We start from the raw sequence: 24,647 nt of genomic DNA, 5'->3' as shown, positions 1-24,647 counted from the left end.
AATTTATCCAAAATGTATTTTTCTATGCATAACAAGTGACAAGTCAATATATTTAATAACGAAATTCTGGAAATCTGCCAGGTAACAATAAATCATGTTTAGGACACAGTTCATAGATACTTTTGTTGGCTTAATTGTGAAGAGGATGGGTGATGAAAAAAATGACCAAAATAATTATTAGAAAATGTGCTTAATTTTTGTGGTCATAAAACTTTCAAGTACATAATTGGAAATATTTTACATTGTTTGTTAATTTAATGTATGCTTTCCTCATCCTAAAAATAATCTGAATCAGCTACAATAGGATGCTATATCAATTAGCCACCAACAGCCATTTGGAAAGTTCCATTTGTATTTTCATATTTCTAAATTACTTGTTATCAAATTACTATTTTTGTGTACTAAATTGTGGCCTAAAGCTATGTCTTTTATGACTAAAAATAAATAATCTTTAAACAGTTATTTTAACAAAAAGAATGACCTCCAAACAATATATCACTTTTTTAAGTTTTTTATAGTTATCATAGAACCTAATAAAACCTAATACTAATAGATTAGTATAATTCAATGACAAATAGATAAATAAAAGGACACATCAATCTTTAAAAACACAAACAGATACCAGTAGAAATCTATCACTATGCACCTTTTTTTTTTTTTCTTTTTTGGCTCAGGAAGATTAGCTCTGAGCTAATGTCTGTTGCTAATCTTCCTCCACTTTACAAGTGTGTTGCCACCATAGCATGGCCAACGAGTGGTGTAGATCTGAACCTGTGAACTCAGGCCGCCAAAGAGGGGCACATGGAACCTAACCACTACGCCTTAGGGCCGGCCCCTATCATGATGTAATTTAATGAGGGGTTCTGGTTAGTGGAAGAGGGTTTCTGTTTATTTCAATCAATGGATTTACTATATTCTTGTGTGGCCTGTTTATATTTTATCGCTCATTTATTATAACTGCTGAAAATACAGTGCAACTAAATTTACTCTTTTCCTATCAAGAGAAGAATCCAGAATCTCTTTTAAAAACAGCCTTATGGCCAAGACAAACCTACTCAAGTTACTTACGGGAAATGCCAGAAAGGTCATGGGTTCATAAGCAAACCCCAGGGTGTCTTTTCTAAAACTTGTGGGTGAGAAGTGAACTCAGCTAGAGCAGGGAGTGGTGTGCTACATGAAGTCAGGATTCCAGAGAAGGAGGCAATGTTCCTCCCACTTCCCTGGGGAGGGGAGCAGTGGTGGTGGTTTAAAAAGTACTTAGAAAACATAATTTTTAATCAACACTGTTTCATGTGGCAGGGTCTTAGGGTGATTTTCTTTTCCTTTTCTCTCTCTTTCTTTCTTCTTTTCCTTCCTTCCTTCCTTCCTTTCTCTCTCTCCTCCCACCTCTCCTTTCTCCCCTCCCTCCCTTATTTCCTTTCTTCTCTCTTTTATACATTCCAAATTTTAATGTTATAGTATTTGTATAAGAAAAAAATTTTAAAAACACTGAAAGTTTCTAGTCTTTGAATTTTCTGCTTTTAATCTTTCTTTTGTCACAAAAAGGAAAATAAGAAAGGAATCTCAAGCAACATCAACTAGCAAAGAGATCCTTTGTGCCCTTGCTGGGGGAAGCAAGGCCCATCACAACAATTTTATAATAGTGCAGGTCTGTGATATTAGCTGTCTATCTTTTGTCCTACATTACAGGCAGGGAAGACAGAAAGATTGCTTATAAAACTCATCAGGGGCTTCCCACTACTCTCAGGACAAATTCTAAGCTCCCATGTGGCTGGAGTCTGGTGAACCAGGGCAGGATATGGAGAACATAAAGGGAAGAAGTTGGAAAGAGGAGGACTGTTGGGGAGATCTTGTAGGACCGTGTGGGTCATTTGATGATTTTGCATTTTACTCCAAGTGAGATAAGAAGCCCTTAGAGGTTTTTATGCAGAGGAATGATATAATGACAGAGATCATTCTGGCTTCTATATTGAGAATGGCCTGAAGTGAGGCAAGGGTAGAAGCAAGGAGATGTGTTGGGAGGCTACTGATATAATCCAGGTAAGAGATAATGATGGATTAGACTAGGATGGGAGAAACTGAGGGTGAGAACCAGTAGGATTCTGGATATATTTTGAAGATAGAGCCCATGGGATTTACTGTAGACTGGATCTGGGATGAGGGAAGGTGCCAAGGATGACTCTAAGGGTTTTTGGCGTGAGAAACCAGGAGTGTGGAGTTACCAGAGATGGGGAAGACTGAGAGAAGTAGGGTTTTCTTTTGTGGGGTGGGCGGCGGTGGGGGGCGGGGACCAGGGTTAGGTGCGAGGAGAAATAATAGGAATAGATCAGGAGTTCAGTTAAAGACATGTTAATTTTGAGATACCTATTACGAATCCAAGTACTGGAAAGATATCCTTGAGTAGGCATAAGGGAATGGAATCTACCTCATAAGTAGAAGGATTGGACCAGGCACCAAGTGCTTATGCCAAGCACGTGAAGATAAAAATATGGGTACAGATATAGTAGATGGGTGGATGTGGTGGTGGCAGCTTGTGAAAGTTCTTTTCTGATTGTTTTTATTGTCTCAATGAAAGGAGAAGCAAGATTATCTGCCGAGGGGCCGGCCCTGTGGCTGAGTGGTTAAGTTCGCATGTTCTACTTTGGCAGCCCAGGGTTTCGCCGGTTCAGATCCTGGGTGCCGACATGGCACTGCTCATCAGGCCATGCTGAGGCAGCATCCCACATGCCACAACTAGAATGACCCACAACTAAAATGTGCAACTATGTACTGGGGGGATTTGGGGAGAAAAAGAAAAAGATTGGCAACAGTTGTTATCTCAGGTGCCAATCTTTAAAAAAATTTAAAAAAAGATTATCTGCTGAGAGTGAGCATGAGGGAGAAAGTTATTATAAAGGTCTGAGGAAGAAAAGATGTGAAATAGTTATCTAGAAGAATGGCAAAATGAGTGTACTAGAGAAATGTAGTATACAGTATATGTGTAGTAGTTATGAATTTAAAGTGAGACCAGTCAGAATGGTTGTATATTTTTCTCCAACCTGTTTGGCTACCTGGGCTTCTGGTTCAGGGTGTCTCAAAAGGCTGCTATCAAGATGTTGGCCAGGGCTTAGTGGGTTTTCTGCTTCAAGGTCTCAGTGGACTGCAATAAAGATGTCAGCTGGGCTGCATTCTCATCTGGAGGCTCGAGTGGAGTAGAATCCACTTCCAAGCTCACTCAGGTGGTTGGCAGAATTTATTTCCTTGTGACTGTAGGACTGCTGACTTCAGGGCTTTTTGTTTGTGTGTTCATATTTTTGCTGGCTGGAGGCCACTGAACTCCTAGAAGATGCATGACATTCCCTGCCACATGGCCCTGTCCATAGGCAGTTCACAACATGGCAATTTGTTTCTTCGGGGCCAGCAGAAGAGTGAAAGTGAGTCTGCTAGCAAGAAGTCTTACCTAATGTAACCTAATCATGGGAGTGATGTGCCATCACCTCTATCATACAGCAAAATGTATTCAGGGAGAGTATCCCATCAGCTTTTCCATATTCTATTAGAAGCAAGTCACAGGTCCTGCCTACACTCAAGGGGATGGGATTGTACGATCCAGGGAGCAGGGATCATGGGAGTCACCTTAGAGTCTGTCTGCCATGCGATTCTATTCCTAATACCTGATACCCAATGAGCCAAACTTGGTAAATATTATTTTTTAAGTAAAAGTTTACACAGCTCTTACTCTGAGTCAGAAACGGCTCTAAACACTTTAAAAATAGTAATCCCAACAGCAACCCTAGTAGGTAGGTCCTATTATTATCCCCATCTTACAAGTGGAAAGATGAGGGCAGAGACAACAATTAACTCATCCAAGGTCATTCAGCTAAGTGACTTCATAGCCAGGACTCAAATTCATGCTTTCTAGCCTTCCAGTCCATATTCTCACCCATTATGCTAAGCAGTCAAAAACAAAGTAAATGAACAAATGAATGCTGTTGAGGGACACAGGAAATAATTACCTAGCATCTCTGAGAACTCAAGTGAGTTTTGAGATAGAATTTTTGTAGTTCAATTTTGATGCCAAACCGGTTGGCACCGTCAGAGACGTTTATTGTGATTTGGGATCTTTCTTCTATTAGGTAACACAGACCAAGTGGAGATGTGGAGTCTGGGACAAAAATATTTTAGGAACTTTTTGTTGTGCTTGAGATTTCTTGGAGGTGACATCCCATTTTGATCTTTACCTTATTTAAAGATATTATCTTGGGGCCAGCCCAGTGGCATAGTGGTTAAGCTTGCACTCTACCTCAGCAGCCCAGGGTTCACAGGTTCATATCCTGGGCATGGACCTAGCAATGCTCATCAAGCCACGCTGTGGCAGCATCTGACATACAAAATAGAGGAAGATTGGCACAGATCTTAGCTCAGCGACAATCTTCCTCAAGTCAAAAGAGGAAGATTGGCAACAGATATTAGCTCAGGGCCAATCATCCTCACCAAAAAAAAATAAAGATATTACCTTTATGTTATATAATATAAAGCAAATTTCATCTGTTGTAGATTCATAAAGAAGGAATAAGTAACTAGGAGATGTTACCCAAATAATAACTTGTGATATACCTTGTGTGTGAGTTGAAAGTGTACGAGATAAAATGTGCAATAAATCCAAACATATTGTACTTACGGTAGGGCTGAGAAACCATATCAGAAGCAATCGTTCACATCTCAGAAAACTTTTCATGGATGGTCATCCAGCCAAGCAGAGGTGGGTGGCTGAATAATGACCAGACAGGTGGGGAGGCAGGTTTGGAACAAAATATGTTGCAGTTCTGGTTTCAGTGTATGTCAGATACCACTCTAGGCCAAGTTTCTGAAGAATTTGCCCTGGAGACAGCGCTGCTGTGCATTAGAAAGATCCAGCCAAGAGGGCTCCCAAGGGTAGATATTAAATATTTGACCCAGGGCTCATAATGGTCTCATAATGGTGAGCTGTTTAGCTTTGAGACAAGAAAATATATTGGAAACGTTTATTATGGTGGTTGAAGTTTTTAGTGATTGGATTACTTTTACACTTGTAAATTCCAGAAAAACCCTCTTATATAGCAATAGGCTTCTACTCTTGCTTCTACTTCTTAATTGTGTCTTCTGTCCTTAGGTAAACCGCTTCATTTTTTAGGAGATGTTCCCTTATCTATGAATTAACGGACGTGGACCAGATAACCTCTAGCCAACGGCACTGGAATGGAATTTAAAGTGCACTCCCCCACACCATAAAAACTGACTCAGTTGGCAGTCCTGAGGCTGTGTATCTCTTTAATTATTGTACACCAACACTCTCTTATCTACTTTCTCCCTGGTTCATTCCATTCTGTTATTTATGTACTTCCTAGATTACAGTCAGTTTTGAGGGGGTATACTTTGAGTAAAAAAAAAAAAAGAAGTCATTTAACAGGGTATATTCATTATTTCACAACATTTCAAAATACACCCTGTGCTACAGAAAATTTAGAGTGTGGGAGGAGTGGTGAGCTGTTAAGTCAGGATGATCTCCCAGGGGGAATGAAGTACTCATGTCCTAGGAAACTGTCAACAGGAAAGTCAGAGCCCTAATCCCTCCACCACCCATTTGTTTGTTTCTTGGAAACAGTGATCTCATGAATGCTCAAGCCTGGCCTCTGACCGAACCTTGAGCTAAGCCAGACTCTTCTGGTGATTGCATGTACTACCGGGAAAGAACCTGGGTCCTTTTGGAAGTTCCGTGGCCTACCTGAGGCCCTCGCCTTCAGGACAAGGGAAGGAGAACTCCTCCGGTGTAACCTCACTAATGCCAGCCCACTGCTTGATAAATCTTTGTGGATCATCACTGGTTGTACTGCACAAGAAAGTGTGGACAGACTGGCACATATCCAACACAGCTGCAGGGGAAAAACAAGCAAGCAAGCAGGCTCTTTTAGTTAAATAGCATACCTGCTTCTCCGAAATTAAGAAATATATATTCTCCTGGGGCTGGCCCAGTGGCATAGTGGTTAAGTTTGCATGCTCCACTTTGGTGGCCCAGAGTTTGCCAGTTTGGATTCCAGGTGCAGACCTATGCACTGCTCATCAAGCCATGCTGTGGTAGGCATTCCACATACAAAATACAGGAAGACGGTCACAGATGTTAGCTCAGGGCCAATCTTCCTCAGCAAAAAGAGGAGGATTGGCAGTGGATGTTAGCTCAGGTCTAATCTTCCTCAAGAAAAAAAGTATATATATATTCTCCTAATTATCAAATAATTTTCAGGGTCAGCCCCATGGTGTAGTGGTTGAGTTTGTGCATTCCACTTTGGCAGCCCAGGGTTCGCAGGTTTGGATCCCAGGTGCAGACACACACCACTCGTCAAACCATGCTGTGGCAGTGACCCACACACAAAGTAGAGGAAAATTGGCACAGATGTTAGCTCAGGGCACAGTCTTCCTCAAGCAAAAAGGGAAAGATTGGCAACAGATGTTAGCTCAGGGCCAATCTTCCTCACCAAAAAAAAAATAAATAAATAAATAAATAAAAAATTTTTACTTTAGTAAATTTACAAAAGAAAAAGCCAAAAGAGCATAAAAATCACCATAATTCCATTGTCCCTATAAAACAAAAGAGCTTGTGTTTTAAGTTCTTCTGCATTTTTAAATTTGTGTGTAATAATGGCCCATTTAAAACATCTCTCTTGGAATCCCAACACGATTCTGTGTTTTTAATGGAGACTATTCCATTTTCCTTTCTTTATTTTTTCCATCTTTCTTTCCTTCTTTCTTTCTTTTTTTTTTTTTATTAAAGATTGGCACCTGAGCTAACAACTGTTGCCAATTTTTTTTTCTTTTTCTCCCCAAATCTCCCCAGTACATAGTTGTGTATTTGTAGTTGTGGGTCCTTGTTGTGCTATGTGGGATGCTGCCTCAGTGTGGCCTGATGAGCAGTGCCATTTCCGCACCCAGGATCCGAACCCGTGAAACCCTGGGCCACCGAAGCGGAGCGCTCAAACTTAACCGCTGAGCCACAGGGCCAGCCCCTTTCCTTCATTCACCTAACATTTATTGAATAGCTACTGTGTACTAGGCCCTTTCTTTTTTAATTCTCTTTCCAACTTTGTCAGATATACTTTACTATCATCCCAATTTTGTAGACGAGGATACTGAAGTTCAGGGAATTAGAGTGATTTCTCCAAATCTTACAGCTTCTATCTGCCTATCACCTACCTCAACTATCTAATATATCTATCTAATAGACGAAAGTATTTTGTATTTTTTTTAAAGCCAAGGTGGGATCATACATACTATTAAAAATACATACCCTTTGGTAAATATTCCCTTTTCCGTGCTTCAGATTTCAGTTTGTTTAATACCAACCCCTAAGTAGGTCTTTCAGTCCTAAGTTCTGTACTGGAGTACAAATTCCTTGGTTTCCTTCATTAAGGACACAGCAGGAGCTAGAAAAGGTGATGGTGTTGCCAGTGGGAGAAGAAACAACGGGCTCAGAGAAGCCCCATTAGCAAGGCTGGGGATCCAGGGGCAGCCTCCTGTAGAGTGAGGCTGCCCCTTACCTCCTGACTCTTTCTCAAACCCAGCAGCCTATTCTGTTGGGAAATTGATTCATTTCTTTATTCTCTCCCTCCTCTGAGCTCTGAAATCCTGTGCGCTCGCTGTGGCACTTAGGGCCATGTAGCTTGAGAAATGAACATCTCCTCTCTTTATTTTTGCACTATAAATTCCTTGAGGACACAGGCCTGATTGTCCCTGGTACCAATCACAAGCACTGGCACAGAATAACTCAATAACATATTTTGAACAAACATCTACTTGTTCTTAATTGCATTCTGAGAACGTGCCAGCTTGTTCTTAAGAGGAGAGTTCAACCCCAGAGACACCCAAATAAACATCAAGGGATTCCAGGCAATCCCCACTCTGCACAAAATCCTGTACTCCTCATCTAAACCTCCGTGTTTTCCACTGGGAGGTTGAGAATCAGAGAAAAACACTTCCCTATCATGATTCCTGTCTCCAAGGCCCGGCTGCCACCATTCAACAGCCTGCTGGTGGCATTTACAGCTTCCCGGATGATGTGGCATCCTGACAGGTGCTAGGGGGCATGCCACAAGGTACAGGCAAAGGACTCTGTAGCCTATCATACCTCCTTTCCTCCAGAGCTGTGTGCTCCGTGGGTTAAAGATTTACTTTTGTGTTTGGACTGACAACAAAGAACTCCACCATTAGTTGTATTTTAATTTTTTGTACTTTTAAATTTTTATATAATTGCGACCTTACAGAGAAATTGCAGAGCAGTATAAAGAAGTTCCATATACCTTTTACCCGAATCTACCGATTGCTAGCATTTCCTCTCAAATATATGTTCCTATCACATATACACATATCTGTATCTATTTCTGTATTTAGATTAATAACCATGGGTTCTTACTGATAACTTCAATTCCAAACCACCAATAAAGAGGTAATTCTAGTCTCCTTTTCCCTATTTTTAATTTTCTTCTCCAATAGTAAATAACCTCTCTCATTATTTTTTTTTTTAGCGAGGAAGATTGGCCCTGAGCTAACATCTGTGCCAACCTTCCTCTTTTTTTGTATGTGGGATGCCACCACAGCTTGATGAGCCATGTGTAGGTCCAGGCCCAGGGTCTGAACCCATAAACCCCAGGCTGCTGAAGTGGAGGGCATGAACCTAGCCACTACGCCACCAGGTTGGTCCCTCTCATTATCTTCAATATATTTTAGTCATTTGCTCACCTCCACTATGCACAAAATAGCTCCAGAGTTGCTACCCCATACCACTGCGAAAAGCCAAACTACTAACCAGAGTTTACTATTTGTTTACACTTCTTTTTGTCTTTAGATTGAGAGTATATAGTTAAAATATTATGCTTACAGAAATATTCGTATGTCAAAAATCATCAAATTGTGCACTTTAAATATCTGTAGTTTAAGTCAACCTCAATAAAGCTGTGAAAAAATACTGTGATCAAGTTACTTGGGTTGGTCCCCCAGGAACCTTTCCAGGCAAGTTATCTTAAGACCTACAGTTAGGTTGATTTGTTTCTGTTTGTTTTCTATTTCAGAGTTCAACTTCCCTCTTTGTTAATTTTATCACATTTTTTGAATATGTAAAGCATTAACATGGTTCTAAAAGTCAAAACTACACACAGAGTTTTATTCAGAGAAGTGCGACCCCCTCCTCCTCCACTTGATTCCTGCTCACCCCCTGTAGGTAACTAAGCTCACTGGTTTCTGGTTTATCCTTCTTTTTTGTTTTCCTTCCAGAAATAAGCAGATGTATGTACATTTTTCTTATTTCCCCTTCTTTCATTTATGTATACTTGCTTGTGTTTTGCTTTTTTTTCATTTAACAATACATCCTCAAAGTCACTCCATATCAGTCTCATTTTTTTTTTTTTTTGGCAGCTATATAATATTCGATGTTTTCTTGTAACTCTTGTATGATTTCATATTTTACACTTAGGTCTCTGATGTAGTCGGAGTTTTTTCTCATGAATGGTGTGAAGTATGGATCTAATTTTATCTTTTTCCAAGTGGCTACCAGGTTGTCCCATTTATTAAAAAGTCGATTTTTTTCCTCCTGTGGTTTGAGATGCCACCTTTATTATACAGTAAATTTCCATAGGTACTTGGGCCACATTGTTTTAATTATAGAGGTTTCCTAGAATATTTTAATATCTGGTGGGTGATCTTATTGGGGCTTTTCCTCTTCAGTGTTTTCCTAGCTATTCTTTTATGTTTCTTTTTCCCTGAGAACTTGAGTTATCAACTTGTCTAATTATAAATTTATAATTAACAAGGAGTGTAATTATAAATTAACAAGGGGCATTTTCCCATTCCATCTGGTGTCTTTGGTGGCTTTTGTGTAGGAGTGTTTTAGTTTTCCTCATATAGGTTTTGCACATTTTTGTGTTAGATTTATACCTAATTATTTAATTTTCTTTGTTGCCATTGTAAATGGGATTTTCTCTACCATCATCTTTTAACTAATTATTGTTTGTATAAATGAAACTATTAACTTTTGTCTGTTCATTTATCATCATTTTGTCTGTTCATACTCTCATGACATTTGAAAATCAATGTAGGTCTTACTCGTTTCTAACTCTTAAGCCTCTTACGATTTCTCTTGTCTAACTGCATTAGCTGGTATCTTCAGTGTAATGTTAAATAATCACGGACAGAATGAGCACCCTCGCCATGTTCTCTGCCACTAGCTCTTAAAAGACCATTTATATATAAAATATTTTAAAGGACAGAAATAACTCTCCAATGTAACAAGTGTCTGGATATTTATCTGGCAAGATGAGAGTAAGGGCCTTCTTATGTCTAGTAACCAGAAAAAAAATTTTAGCAAAAAGGGTAAAAGCAAAAATTTGATTTTATAATAGTTCATTGAAAACACTTGTGCTGGGCCCCAGTTCTACCTTTTTTTCTTTAAAGGACTCTTTAATAATGATTTTGCTCTTTATTCATTGATTCATCTAAGATTTTAGAGAAGGCCTGTAATACTCCAGACACTATCTTAGATTCTTTCTCATTTAATTTTTACTACACCCATGTGAAGTAGATAGTATCCTTATTTTATAAAGGAGGAAACTGGGGTTTAGAGGTTAAATGACACAATTTACAAGAGTTGAACTGTGATTTTGAATCTGGGTCTCCTAGTTTGACTTTTTCTAAACTCATATATTTCTTTCTCAGGGAGTAGAAATGTAGAAGAGTAACAATCAGTAAATGTTTAGAAAGCAACTGTCTTAAACTGTCTTCCCTTCATTAAAGGTCACAACGCTATCTATAGTCAGTTACATCATTGTGGGCAGGTGTCTATGTCTCTTTAAGAGGGACCTGGGCATCATTAACGGCAGTGATTTTGTTCTTCTCAGTTATCATGAAAGATTTGAGAGAAATGTGCCTTACGGTATCAGGGATCCAAACAACAAAAAGTTTTCCAGATGATGATAAATAGATCAAGTTATCAAGGACCTAGAGAGCACCTGACATAGAGTAAGCAATCAAATAACAATAATTAAAATTTATGATTTACTCCTTTTACATTCTTTACTTGTATTGACTGGTTTAATCCTCACAACAACCCTAAGAGCATTTTTTAAAACTGTCTGTAGAGATTTGAAAACTGATGCATGAGTTGATTAACTTGCCAAAGATCATAAGCAATAAAGAAGCTGGAATTCTGTCTTCAGATTGTCGATGAAAATAATCCATAACCAATCTATAAATGAAAATTTGGGTGAGTTTATTCTGAGCTGAAATCTGAGGACCATGGCCTGGGGCCTTTCTTCCCGAAGGAAGAAAGGGCACCAAAGAAGTGAAGTATACAGAGTGGTTATATACCCCCATACAGGACGTTTCACATATGATTGAAATGTCCCTCCCACAATAGTCACAAGATTGCCCTGTCATCACAATGCTTGATGGACACAGCGGGTAGTGGGTCTGCTATCTCAGAGGGCATAGCAGGAGGCGAATCTATTGTCTCGAGCTGGGGCTGTCACAGGTGAGCGCAGCAATCAGTTTCTAGCCTAAGGAAAGATGCTTAATCCTTAAGGAGATGCCAACGTTGGGAGGGGGAGGGAAGTTGCACCTTTATTTCAAGGGCCTTCGCTCTTGCCATAGGGAATCTCTAAAGCAGACATACAATGCATGCTCGACAGCCGCGGTCAGGCCCTTTTGGAAAGACAAGGTCAGGCTGAATTAGGTTTACACCAAATGGCTTCCTCATATTCTCCGATATATCCTATTGCTTGCCATTTTTATTCGTCAAGATCCCATGCCCTTAATCGCCACACTATAAATCTTTCAAATAAATGAAGTTTTGGGATCCTGAAAGACGACGAGTATTCAACCTCTTGAATGTAAATCTACCAGTATTACTTACCAAGTGTAAAGTTTTCTGTTACTTGATGTGGTGGGTAATCTTGCAATTGATAAAGGAAATGCAGAGGTCCCTCCACTCAAGAAAGGTGCTATGTTAAATCTAGGTGTTTTTGGTATTTCAACATACTGGACTGCTTGCAAAGAACGGCAAAGCGCAACGCAACTTTAAATGTAAACAGCTTCTAAGGGCACAGCGCTGAGCATATAATCTGCATATGGAAATGCACACAGGGTTATAGAACAGGACTGACGGTATACGACTGGCGATTATAAACACCAGGCCTGCAATGGCTGTGGAGGTCATCCAGTCCAACCATTTTCGCGCTGGATACTGAGGTCCACGGAGCTCAAGGCCTCAGTCACACAAAGCTGACACTTGGCTCACACTCACTGGCGCACTTTTCACTGCCTCACGTAGCTAACAGAACACCTGTTTGCATCTCCTCTCTCCTTTCGTGCCTGTTTGTGCAAAAGTAAACGGGCCTGGATCGCTTCACGCGCCTCACCATGTAACAGACAGAGTATGGGGCCCTTCCAGGCACCCGGCCAGCTCGAGGCGAAGTAACTAGCCAAGGTCAGAGGGCGCGCCACGTCCGCCCTTCAGAGTTCAGCACAGAGAAATCGGCGGCTCTTTCGCAACCATCCGCGTGGGAGATCAGACACCCGCCACTCGGATGACACAGCTCCCCGCCCAGCTCCGCGGTCTGCTTCTGGACGCGGGGTGCGCCCCGAGCCGCTGGGCCAAGGGGGTTACTAAGAGTCGCCGGCCCGCACCTCGCGCTACGACCTGGTGACGTTACGGCTCCAAGCACCCGGCCCTCGGCACCGTCGCCAAACTCCGGCCCCGCCCCTCCCGCCCGGCGCAATGGACACCCCGCCCCGCCCGCTGGCGAGCCGTAGGGCGGGGCCGTCTGCTGACAGGACTGCCGGCGCTGCCCCCATTGGGCCAGAGAATGAGTGACGCTCACAGGCCCCGCCCCCGCCTCCTCGCCGAGCCTGCCTGGTCTCCAGAGCTCGCGGCGCTGACGTGTCGGGGCGGGCGTTGTCGGCTCCTCCCCGCGCGGGCAGCCACTCGTCGCGGCTGGAGAGGGGCGGGGTGGCCGGGGCCGGCGCTCCCCCCGGCCCAGCTCGCGGCCCGCCCCGCCGCCCCGGCCCCCCGGATGAGGGTATATATTCGGAGCGGGCGAGGGACGCTGATGAGTGGCCGCGCCGAAGAAGCCGAAGCCGGGCGGAGCTGCCATCGCGTCGAGGGAGGTGAGGGGCCCCTAGCCGGCTCGCTGGCTCCTTCCCCCGCCACCGCGAGGGGTCGGCGGGGCCCTGACCCGGGACGGCCTGGGGGCCGGCCCGCCACGCACGCCGACGTGGACCGCGGCGCACGTACGCGCACAGCGCCGGCAGCCTGGCCCCCGCGAGGAAACCGCCTGCACGCCCCGCCCCGCCCCGTCCCGCGCCCCTCGCGGGCGTTTCTCTTGTCGGCGACCCTCTGGGAGTGTCTGACCTGGGGGTGGGATGAGGACTCCCCAGATGGGCCGGTGGCCTTTGAGAGCGGAAGATTTGGGGTGGATTCTGGAATGGGGTTTGTCAAGCTCTTGGGAGTGGGCCCGCACCTGGATGGGGGTAGGGGCCTTGAGGTTCTCAGGCGTGGGCCTCATGCATAGTTATGCCACGCTTGGGGGACTTCCAGTGGGGGCAAGTCGTCGTTGGAACTGTCCGGTGGGAGCGGGTTGGGGTGTCTTGAACCTATGAGGAAAAGAATTGAGAGCGTTGACAACAAGGATTGGAGATACTTGTGGGGGACATGAGAATGGGACAAAACCTACTTGCCACTTTTTGTTCGTTCGAATAGTGGTAGTGGGAGAGGGTTGAAATTTCTGGGTTTCCCCTGGCTTGGCCGAGCAGAAGGATGGGATTGGAGGGCTGAGAGCACACGTGTGCTGAACATATGGCTTCTGGAAGATTTGATTAGGTTTGGCCCGACGCTGTGCTGTATTTATTTGTCTGTGGTTTATGGAATTTGAAATCCGGTAGTAGTGATTATGATAATATGTATATGTCATTATGTAGTGCTTTTAGTTTAAGGACTTTTAGGTGAAAGTCACTAGGGGTGGACCGGAGGGTTTGCAGGAGGCTGAAGGCAGTTTCTATTCCTTCTGTTAGTGAGTTAGCTCCCTCAGCTGGGACTAAGAAAGACTTCATAGGCTGTGCTGTCAGGCGTTTATAGGATTCAGTGGTTACGGCTCAACCCCAAGAGTATTTTTCAAAAGCTCTAAGAGGTTTACTTATTAATTTTTGGGTCATAGTATAGCAGCAGAGATAGGGGCAGGAAAGAGGCCAGAAAAGGAGGGGGGAAATACTGCATTTCTTATAATAAAGGTATATTTGATAATGGTGGATTATTACCCAGCTTGTCATTGTTTTTGACGCAGATGTATTAGGCTGTGGACATATATCAAGTTCTGTTGTAATGTCTAGAGCAGATCAACTTTTTCAGACTTTGGTTGTCAAAATAAAAATCCTAGTCTAACTCTCCTGTTTACTACTGCTTACCATTACACACACGTGCACACCTCTTATCAGAATTAATGGGGAAAATGGTACTGTTTTTTGTGGCATGGAAGTGGTTCTATTTGCCTCAAAAATAGTCATAGATAAATTATTCTTGTCCAAAACTAAAGTATAGTTGTTATATTAGAAACGTTTACATGTTATTTAAATGAGGACATGTGACCGGTGGTCTAGGCCCAGGTACCACAGTTTAACCTGAGTGTCTTATTTGCATGAATCCATTTTCTCAAGCATCTGAAGGTGGATAGGTATCTAATGATTTGATTTATATCTTAAAGTGTTATATGTTTGCATGTGTATTTTAGCAGGCAGAGCACCCTCCACTCTCGACTCTCATTTGAGGGTGTGTGAGAAAGCCTGGTTGTATTATCTTCATGAGGAAGTGTATGCACTGGGAGTGAAATGGTTTGCATAGGGTCAAATATTAGCGAGGGACCAAGAACCAAGACTTCCTACTTTGCAGTTACCTGGTTCCCTGCTGATCCTCTCACTCTAGAATGATCCCTTAAATCTGGGCAAAAGCAGTAGTATAGATGAAACCTTAGGAAAGACCCCATTCCTTGGAAAATAGTTTAATACAAACTTATGTCTCTCCACTGTCTTTTTTTATATGATGTATTTTTTTCTTTTTTAAAGATTGGCACCTGAGCTAACATCTGTTGCCAATTTTTTTTATTATTATTTATTTTTCTTCTCCCCAAAGCACCCCCAGTACACAGTTATACATTCTAGTTGTAGGTCCTTCTGGTTGTGCTGTGTGGGATGCTGCCTCACCGTGGCTTGATGAGTGGTGCTAGGTCGGTGCCCAGGATCCGAACTGGCAAAACCCTGGACCACCAAAGCGGAGCGCATGAACTCAACCACTCAGCCTCAGGGCCAGCCCCAAGATGTATTTTTTTTTAATTCAAAAGTAATGGCATCATATCTCTTGAAACGTGTATGAATCAATAGAAGTGACTTTTAATACCCTAATGAGTGTCCAAGGCTCAGTCTCTTGACTTCTTGGCTTTTTTGTGTATCTACATTGCCTAGGGGAACCTCATTGAGTCCATAACTTAATATAATGTATGCTGATGACCTTGAAAGTTTTACATTTAGCTCCAGTATCACCTCTGAGCTCTAGACTACTACATTTTGCTGTCTTATAAGCATTTCTATTTGGATATCTAATAGGCATCTCAAATATAACATAACCAAAAGTGAAGTATTGATTCCCCCCACTCTCCACGTATATCCCTAAATCTACTTCTGTCCTAGGCTCTCCCCACGTCGGTAAATGGGACCACCACTTGTAGTCATCTTTGCTTGATTCCTATCTTTCTCTCTCACTCCACATTCAATCCATTCCCAGAGCTTGTAGGTCCACCTCAAGAATCCACCTTCACCATTGCTCTAAGCCCCTGTTATCTCTCATTTAGACTACATTGCAGTAGTTCCCTAACTGGTCTGCTTGCTTCCAGTTTTGCCTTCATTACAGTCTTTTTTGCCCCACACGATAGTGGAATGATCCTTTTAAAGCCTAAATCAGACCATGATACTCCCCTGCTCCAAATTCTCTGCTGGCTTCCCAAACCCCAGAGTCCTTCCCTTGACCACAAGGCCTTACTTGATCTGGTCTCTGCTCACTTCTCCAGCCTTCCTTCCAACCACTCTTTGCTTTGGTCACTCTGTTCCAGTCACATCAGCCTTCTTGCTCTTCCTTGAACATGCCAAGCACAATTCTGTCTTGGAACTACTGCACTTGCACCGTCCTCTGCCTAGAATGCTCCTCCCTAAGATAGTAACTGGGCTTGCCTCTCTCTTCATTGAGATATATTCTCAAATGTCTCAGAGGCCCTGCCTGACCATCTCATCTAAAATCCCTACCATCACCCCTCTTCTCTTTAGCCCTTTGTCCCTCTTTATTTTCCTTCATAGCACTTGTCTCATAGCACTGCCTGACATTTTATGTAATTGTCTGTCTTATACTGCAGTGTGGGCATGCACATCGTCACTTGGTTCATTGCTGTGTCTCAATCACCTAAATAGAGACTTGGCAGACAGTAATTGCTCGTTAAATATTTGTTGAATGAATTAATGGCACATGAAAGTTAAATAGTTTTCCTTCTCAAATTGTCTGTTAATGCATCCTTGCATATTAAAAGGAAACTTTAGCAGTAACCTATTCATATATGTGAGAAGAGTGGTTGTGGGCCCATCATCTTTCAATCAACAGAAATAGCAACATTGATAAAAATTCAGCCTTAGTTATAGCCATTTGCCACCCATATCTCAACACTATGCCTTGTTCCTCGAATACATTTCTTTACTTGAATTAGTTTTCATACTGTTCCCACTGACTGCATTTTCTCTTACTTGTATCCTTGGCAAATGTCTTTTCATCCTCTACTGCCCAACTCAAGTCGTAGCTCTCCTCATGTTCAGGAGGCTATATCTTAGTAGTCTGGAGCACAATTTCACTTCTCTAATAGTAGCTAGAAGCATTTAGAGAGGGCTTTCTGTGTGCCAGCTACTATTTCAAATGCTTTTCGTTGTACTGACTCATTAATCCTCTTAACCTTAGAGGTAAGTGCTGTGTTTCTCCTCATTTTATAGATGAGAAAATTTGAGGTACAGAAAGGTTAAATAGCTTGCTCAAGGTCACAAAATTAGGAGACAGTGGAGCTGGGATATGAACCCAGCCGGTCTGACTGCAGACTCCAATGCTGGTTACTACCAAGTGAACTGCGTCTCTTTTTTTTTTGGCACCTGGCCTAACAACTGTTGCCAATCTTTTTTTTCCTGCTTTATCTCCCCAAACCACCCCCGTACACAGTTGTATGTCTTAGTTGCAGGTCCTTCTAATTGTGGGATGTGGGACGCCGCTTCAACGTGGCCTGACGAGCGGTGCCATGTCCGTGCCCGGGATCCGAACCCTGGGCCACCGCAGCGGGGCACGCGAACTTAACCACTTGGCCACGGAGCCGGCCCCTGCGTCTCTTTTTAAGTGAGACCTCGGGTTGAATTGGGTTGAATTCTTAGTATTTCCTCTGCTTTTATGAGAGATGTTGTATAGTTGAAAGATCATAGGCATTAGAGTTAGGTTTATCTGGGTTAAAATTCCTGTTTTCCTACCTACTAGGTATGTAGTCTTGGGCAAGTCACATAACCTCTTTTAGCCTCATTTTCTCATTGGTTGTAAGAATTACTTAATTTATGCCTCTGAACCTTGAGAGGAAAATTTTTTTATTCCCATTTTACAGATGAAGATACCAAAGTTCAAAGTGTCTGCTACTTGGGCCAAGCGATAGAGCCAGGAATAAAAGTCAGTTCTGTTTGATTCCCAAGCCCATAAAGATTCACTTCGAGCTAGTGTATGTGAGGTGGGCCTTTAAAGATGGGTGCGATTTCAGCAGATAGAAAGACTGAAGAAAGTACGGGGAGGTAGGGATGAAGGTCTCAGGTGACAGCAAGCTAGAACTGCGTCCCACACTTAATGAGGTTTCATTTTCATTTCATATGGAAGCCTTTATTTGGTTATGAATCATTGCTAACTCATAAAGTGTATTTATAGGTAATATCATTCATTTCACACTTGAAGTATTCTATCGCTGAAGTAAAGCTAAGTAACAAATCAAACTAAAAGTTGGGAATATGTTATACTCAATCTTATGTGCTAATCTAGTTTAAATTGATTTTATAAGAAGAATCATGAAGCCAGTCTGTCAGTTCAATTTTAGGGGGCATGTAATTAAAAGAAAAAACATCTAGAAGTTATGTGACTGTCTCTGTTGGATGATAATATCTTTCTCGAATTTATTTTTGAATGGACAGTAGTTAAAATTATTTCTAAGCAATTTCTGATTTGGATCAACATACCCAATATAGAATAAAAAGTAATAATGCTTTTTGAAGGGAAGTATTTACTCATCCTGTAGAGTTTCTCTCTATGCGTCCTGTGCATTTTCTTTCTCGATTCTGTTGCCTTGTGGACTCATTTCTGCCAAGTGAGTCAGACATAAGAACATCAGTTGTGTTTATATTTCTGAATAAATAAAGTATGAATAACGTTTCCCTTTCTCTCTCTCTCGCCACCTGTCTGTTTTACACACACACGCACACACACATAGAGTCGTCTTTCTCTTGGGAGGCAGTATAGCTTAATGGTTAAGAGCATGAATTTAGGAGTCAGGCTGTCAGGATTTGAATCCCAGTTCTATCGCTTTACTAGTTTGGGAGTTCTCTCTGTTGCTGAGTTTCTTCCTCTCTAAAGTAAGCCCAGTAACAGTTTTGAGGATTAAACGAACCAGTATCTATAAAGCAGTAAGAATTGTACTGCCACACAGTAAGTGACATGTGTTAGGTGCTATTATTGCCACCTCAGGGAGTCCTAGATGTGAGTTCTCTTGACTTGAGTTGGTAAATAGTGTTTGATATTTAATGGTCCTGATGAAGTAGATATTGTTAACCCCTGTTATTTACAGGTAAGGAAACTGAGGCCTGAGGAAATTAAGTAACTCAGCTGAACTCCAGACTTTTGCTTTGAATAGCTGTGTGTATTACCTTTCGCTATTCTTATAGGAGGAGAAGACAGTAGGCTGTTTCAGTTATAATGTGGTGACGGTTCTTTACAGTGACCCTCAGATTTATCCCTTTCACTCTTATTTCCCCTGCAGATAATCTGGTTCAGGCCTTTGGATTTCATACCTGCAGTTGTCTTTTAACAACGCTTCTAGTTGTTCCTCTTACAATCTATTTTTTGCCATTGGTCTTTCTTCTTGTCTCTCTACAGCATGGTGACACTGCCCATTTAATAATCTACTGTTGACTCTTCCTTGTTCTGTTAAGCTAAATTCCTCTGCTTAGTTTTCAAGGCTCTTCATGGTTTAGCCCTACTCTACGTCATTTCCAAACATTCTACGTAAAACTTCACCTTTCTTCCTGCTCTCCATCCCGTAGATGCTGACTCCTCATGGCCATCTGGCTCTGCTTGTTCCTAATCTTATCTATAGAATCTGCTCAACCCTTGAGGCATGGCTAGATCATGCTTCCTTTGTGAACTCTTTCTAAACAACACCTGTCTTCTCTTGCATTTATCTGTATTAGATGAGTGGATGAAATATTTCTTCGTTCTCTTGTTTTTTTAGTACTATGCACTTTAAAATTTTACCATATTATCACAGAATGCTCTTAAAAAACACTGTCTTTTCCATTGATTGTTATGTGTATTGCTTGTCCCTTTAGGGCTTAATTCTTTGTAAAGATAATAGACATCTTTTTATTGCTTGTCTGCTGAAGTCGCTATTGCAATAAAATGTATTTTTCGTGACTATAAGTGGTCCTGTGTTCTTGAATTTTGTTGTATTCTGAATACAACAGCGTTGTTTCCATCATTAGAGATAAAAGGAGAGCACTTGAAATATTAAGCAGTCAGGTGTTCTTTCATCGGTAGCTTAGTGGTCAGAGGAATAATACAGAAGTGACTAAATGTGATGGTTAAAGGGTGTGGGCCCTGGAGTTCACATTCCCAGCTCTACCAGTTGGCCAGGTTGCTTTGCCTCTCTATGCCTCAGTCTCCTCAACTGTAAAGTAGTGGTAATACTAGTATCTATATCATAGAGTTGTTGAAAATTAAATGAGACCATGTAGGTCAAGTACTCAGTGCAGCGCCTGGCATGTAATGCTAATCAGTATCATCTTACAAGTTTTATCCCTTACAGGTATTGTGACGGACAAGCAGAAGTTCATCTCCTTAATATCAAGTTCTTTAAATGTACTTATTTTTAGTAGGAAGAACTCCTCGGGTTTAGAGGTTAGACCGTGACCTACTGTTGATTCCTTTTCTCTTTTAGGTTTACAGGTACGGAAATTACACGCCTATTTTCACAAAGCTTGGCTACCAGAGCACTATGAATGTTAATGACCTCAGACTCAGGTTGTCCAAAGCTGGGCAAGAACACCTGCTGCAGTTCTGGAATGAACTGGAAGAAGCCCAACAGGTAGAACTTTATGCAGAGCTCCAGGGCATGAACTTTGAGGAGCTGAACTTCTTTTTCCAAAAGGCCATTGAAGGATTTAACCAGTCCTCTCAGCAAGAGAAGGTGGATGCACGAATGGAACCTGTCCCTCGAGAGGTGTTGGGCAGTGCCACTAGGGATCAGGATCAGCTCCAGGCCTGGGAAAGTGAAGGTACTCTCATGTGAATATTTGTTCTAAAGTTTGTTATGAGATAGACTAAAATTGTTGAAGTAACTGAATCATGTAATTGATGTTTGTCTCTCATACTACCTTACACATGGTGACCAATCAGAAAGTGACAGGTTGTGTAGCCAAGACCTCTGCACTGTCTCTGGTTGCTGGTCCCTCCATTCTCTCTTCATTTCAGGCACCTGATTCAAGGCTCTTCTCATTCAAGTCTTAATTTGCCTCTAGTCACTTTCCCTCCTCAATTTCTGTGCTTCTACTAGATTTCTCTTCCTGAAGCACAAGTTCAGTCTTTCAGTTTGTGTTGGCTTAATCTAAAAACCTTCCCTAACCTGGCCTATCCTTTGTTTCAAATCTTGTCTCCTATATTACTTTCCATTCCACCGCCCCACACATTTTAACTGGACCCAGTAATTCACCTTCCTCTGAACATTGGATTGTGCCTTTCCTGCCTTTGCTCATGTTTATCCCTAGCTTGGTCTGGCCTTTGCCCCTTCTCTCTCAGGTGGCTCACCTTGTAAGGCTGTCTCCTGGGGTTGGGCAGTGCAGTGACTCTGCCACTTGGGGAACTTAGACTCATTCTTTAAGGTTCACCACACATACTGCTTGATCCACGCCTTTTGCTTCAGTGTCCTAAGCTGGAGTTATTTGTCCATGGTTTTCTTTAATAAAAGTTGTTTATGTCTGTCATCATCATAACATTGTAAACTCTTAAAGAGCAGCCCACGTCCTAGTCCCAGTTGTCTGTGTTTGTCACAAAGCGTTTAGAACAGGGTTTTACAAGTTAGAAGTTGGTCGATAAATGTTTGTTGAATTGCCCCAATGGTTTTTCTTCTGAAATGTATCCTAAAATCTGTCCCCAGTAACTAGTACTAATTAGTGCTTTTGAGAATGGCAGAATAGCTGAATTGTAGCTTTTTTGCTGGAGTTTAGAGTTGTGGTTTTTATAATCTACTCATCTGTAAGTAAAAGGGACTAAACAGTTCAGCTCAGGTCCTTGAGTGTTGGTACATGCTCTTTGTCAAATCTGGACTGCATTTCCTCAACTGTAGAATCCACAGATTGGACTAATGCTTTTCTTTTCTTTTTAAAAGACAGCATTTCAAAAATAATATCAAAATAAATACTATGGAGAGATTGCCTATAACCCCATCAAATCTGTTTTTATTTGCTTACATTGCCACCTAGCACTTGGTTACATACATACTTACTTTTATAGATGTGCAATAATATTTTACATATAACCTTATAGTCTCCCACACCATGGCTGTTTTTATTTTGTCTTCCACTCTTTGGCACTCCCTGCCCCTCACAAAAAATGAAAGATGACCGCCATTATCAGTCTTCTGTATACCTCCCCATATCTTTCTCTGAGCTTACAGCTTTACTGATTTTCAGACTCCTTCCAAAGAGCCCTGGGGTTCCACTGCTGGGGAAACTGTCTCCTGTAGGGAGGAGGGAACGGATACTGAACAGCTAGCTCTCCAGTCCCTTCCTCTCCCCACTGCAGGAGCAGTTGTCCCTGACCTCTTTTATGTATTTGATCTTCACATGCAGTTTTATTTAAAAGGAGTTGGTGATTAAGAAACTTTGAAAATAATTGGATGATCTTCAAGGAGGGCCCTTTCAGATCTAAAATGCTTGTTCGTGGCTAACCTAGCTTCATACTCAGAATAGGGCTCTGCCACGAAGCTGAGAGAGAGTGACTTCCAGGTGGATCCTTCTGAATGGAGAGCTTTAGTAACAGTGAGGCCTCTGCTAACTTGAGATTCAGTAATCCCCTCCTTCCCTGGGTTTCCAAACCAAAGCCGCACAGGCCTCTGCTTACTCTCTTGTATCCCAGATGCCTGTTTTTTCCCTTGAGATCCTATGGGAATGAAGCCTTAGAATTGACTCTTATGGAAAGCCAAAGATTTGATCTGGTATAATGGGGACCATGAGTAACAATCAACATTTCTTATAATTTGAGTCTTCTTTTTGACCTTTTTGTTGGAGTCTGTGGAACTTTAGTCTATTTATGACTTTTCATTTAAACTAAAATCCAGAACTATAATAAGCAAGTCTAGTATAAGAAAGTGCAAAGCAAACTTCCTTTTGGCTTACTGTCAAGGGAACAATATTTACTTGTGGCTTAAACAGTAGGGGTGGAGAAGGAGACTTTGTAACTGACATTATATCCTTTCACTTAGCCAGAAACTGCCACGTGTGTGCAAAATTCTTAACAAAGTGAAGTTTCTGCAGTAGGTTATCAGAGGGAAGAGATTGCCCTTGTGAAGATTATGATGCAATGTTTCAGATAGTAGGAAGATCCTGATAATTATATCAAAGACAGTACACCCCCCCCACCCCCCAGGATGGGGGAAGTAAAAGCATGGTATGGTCATTTCTAAGTGTCTGGTGGGTACTGACGTTATAATAGACGTTTGAGCACCTAGGGTGGTAAATTATTTCGTAAGAATAAATACAAAAGTGACCACTGTGCTCCTTATTGAGGAGCGATCTGGTTTTAACTCTCCAAGTGTTCTGGCCAGGTGTAGAAAATGGAACGTAGAGGAGCAACTGAAAAATCTCTCTTACGAAACCAAGATCTTGAGGGAAGTAATTAGAAGCTTTGAGGAGAATATCATGTTAGTGAAGATACACTGGGAAAATATATTTTATATTTGCTCAATAAACCCCCTCGTTCTTTATTAAAAGAAATGTATGCTTATACTGAACATGAAACAGTCTTGCAGATTTATATTATAATAACAAATAAATATTCAGTATTAGTCTTTTTTGCCTATGAGAGATTTTTAAAATTGATCTTAATCTACCATATGGCACTGTGGTAGAAAAGTAAATGGATTGTTTAGGGGAAAATGTATTCATAACACTATCTCTGCCCCATTTTCTGAAATTTAGTGCAGTGGTACTTAGAAGAGATTTATTTTACAGATTTTATTTTTTTCCTTTTTCTCCCCAAAGCCCGCCGGTACATAGTTGTATATTCTTTGTTGTGGGTCCTTCTAGTTGTGGCATGTGGGACGCTGCCTCAGTGTGGTTTTTGATGAGCAGTGCCATGTCCGCACCCAGGATTCGAACCAATGAAACACTGGGCCGCCTGCATCGGAGCACGCAAACTCAACTGCTCGGCCACGGGGCCAGCCCCTAGATTTATTTTAAAAGTAACACATGCTTATCTTAGGGAAATTGGAGAATACTTAAAATTACAGACGAAAAAATATAAATCTCTACCATCCCACAGTCCAGAGATAATACTCACTAGTAATATTTTATAGTATTTTCTTACATATTCACACACACTGGGATTATGTATAATTTTGAAGCCTGTGTAAGAATTTGTTATTATGAAAGATTTCAAGCATATTTTGAAACAGATATTGGGAGACAAAATACTATGATAAACTCTGACATATGCATTACCTTGATTAAATAATTATCAAAGTTTTGCTACTTTTGCTTCATCCATTCCCCCTTTTCTTTGCTATAGTGGTTTTTTTGTTGGTTGTTTTTGCTGAGGAAGATTGGCCCTGAGCTAACATCTGTTGTCAGTCTTCTTCTTTTTGTATGTGAGTCACCACCACAGCATGGCTGCTGACAGACAAGTGGTGTAGGTGTGTGCCCGGGAACTAAACCCGGGCCGCTGAGGCAGAGCATGATGAACTTGACCACTAGACCACTGGGGCTGGGCCTGTTGTAGTATTTTAAGGCAAATCTCGAATATCATTTGTTTTTACCCTCATATAGTTCAGGATGCATCTCTAAATATATGGACATTTTCTTACTACTCACAATACTATTATTATACCTAAAGAAATTCACAATAGTCCCCCAGTATCTATAGCTGGTTCAAATTGCGATTTCTCTTACTAGTCTGTTTTTGTGCTTAAAATTTTAGGGAAATAGTTAATCTATAAAATAATAGTTTCAGTTGTAAAATGTGATTAAATATTAAAGACTTAAAATATCTCCTCCGACTAACTTTC

The 24,647-nt window shown here is 41.6% G+C and overlaps 1 protein-coding gene across 9 annotated transcripts in view; it reads left to right on the top strand.

Moving 5' to 3' along the window:
• UHMK1 (U2AF homology motif kinase 1) overlaps positions 1–24,647 on the top strand; it is an 88,548-nt gene that overhangs the window by 40,739 nt on the left and 23,162 nt on the right. For 5 of the 9 annotated variants that reach the window (XM_070497575.1, XM_044757987.2, XM_044757985.2 and 2 more), the window contains exon 8: positions 20,307–20,643. In XM_070497575.1, the coding sequence (XP_070353676.1) occupies positions 20,307–20,643 (337 nt within the window). Of the gene's footprint in view, positions 1–12,919; positions 13,165–20,306; positions 20,644–24,647 lie in introns of those variants that run through there. The other 4 variants (XM_070497577.1, XM_070497576.1, XM_070497578.1 and 1 more) reach the window with 3 other exon arrangements.

The sequence above is a fragment of the Equus asinus genome, chromosome 25 (genome assembly GCF_041296235.1).
Source record: "Equus asinus isolate D_3611 breed Donkey chromosome 25, EquAss-T2T_v2, whole genome shotgun sequence".
In the NCBI taxonomy this organism is placed as follows: Eukaryota; Metazoa; Chordata; class Mammalia; order Perissodactyla; family Equidae; genus Equus; species Equus asinus.
The sequence above is the reverse complement of the archived record's forward strand: the minus strand, read 5'-3'. Positions and strand labels throughout refer to the sequence as shown.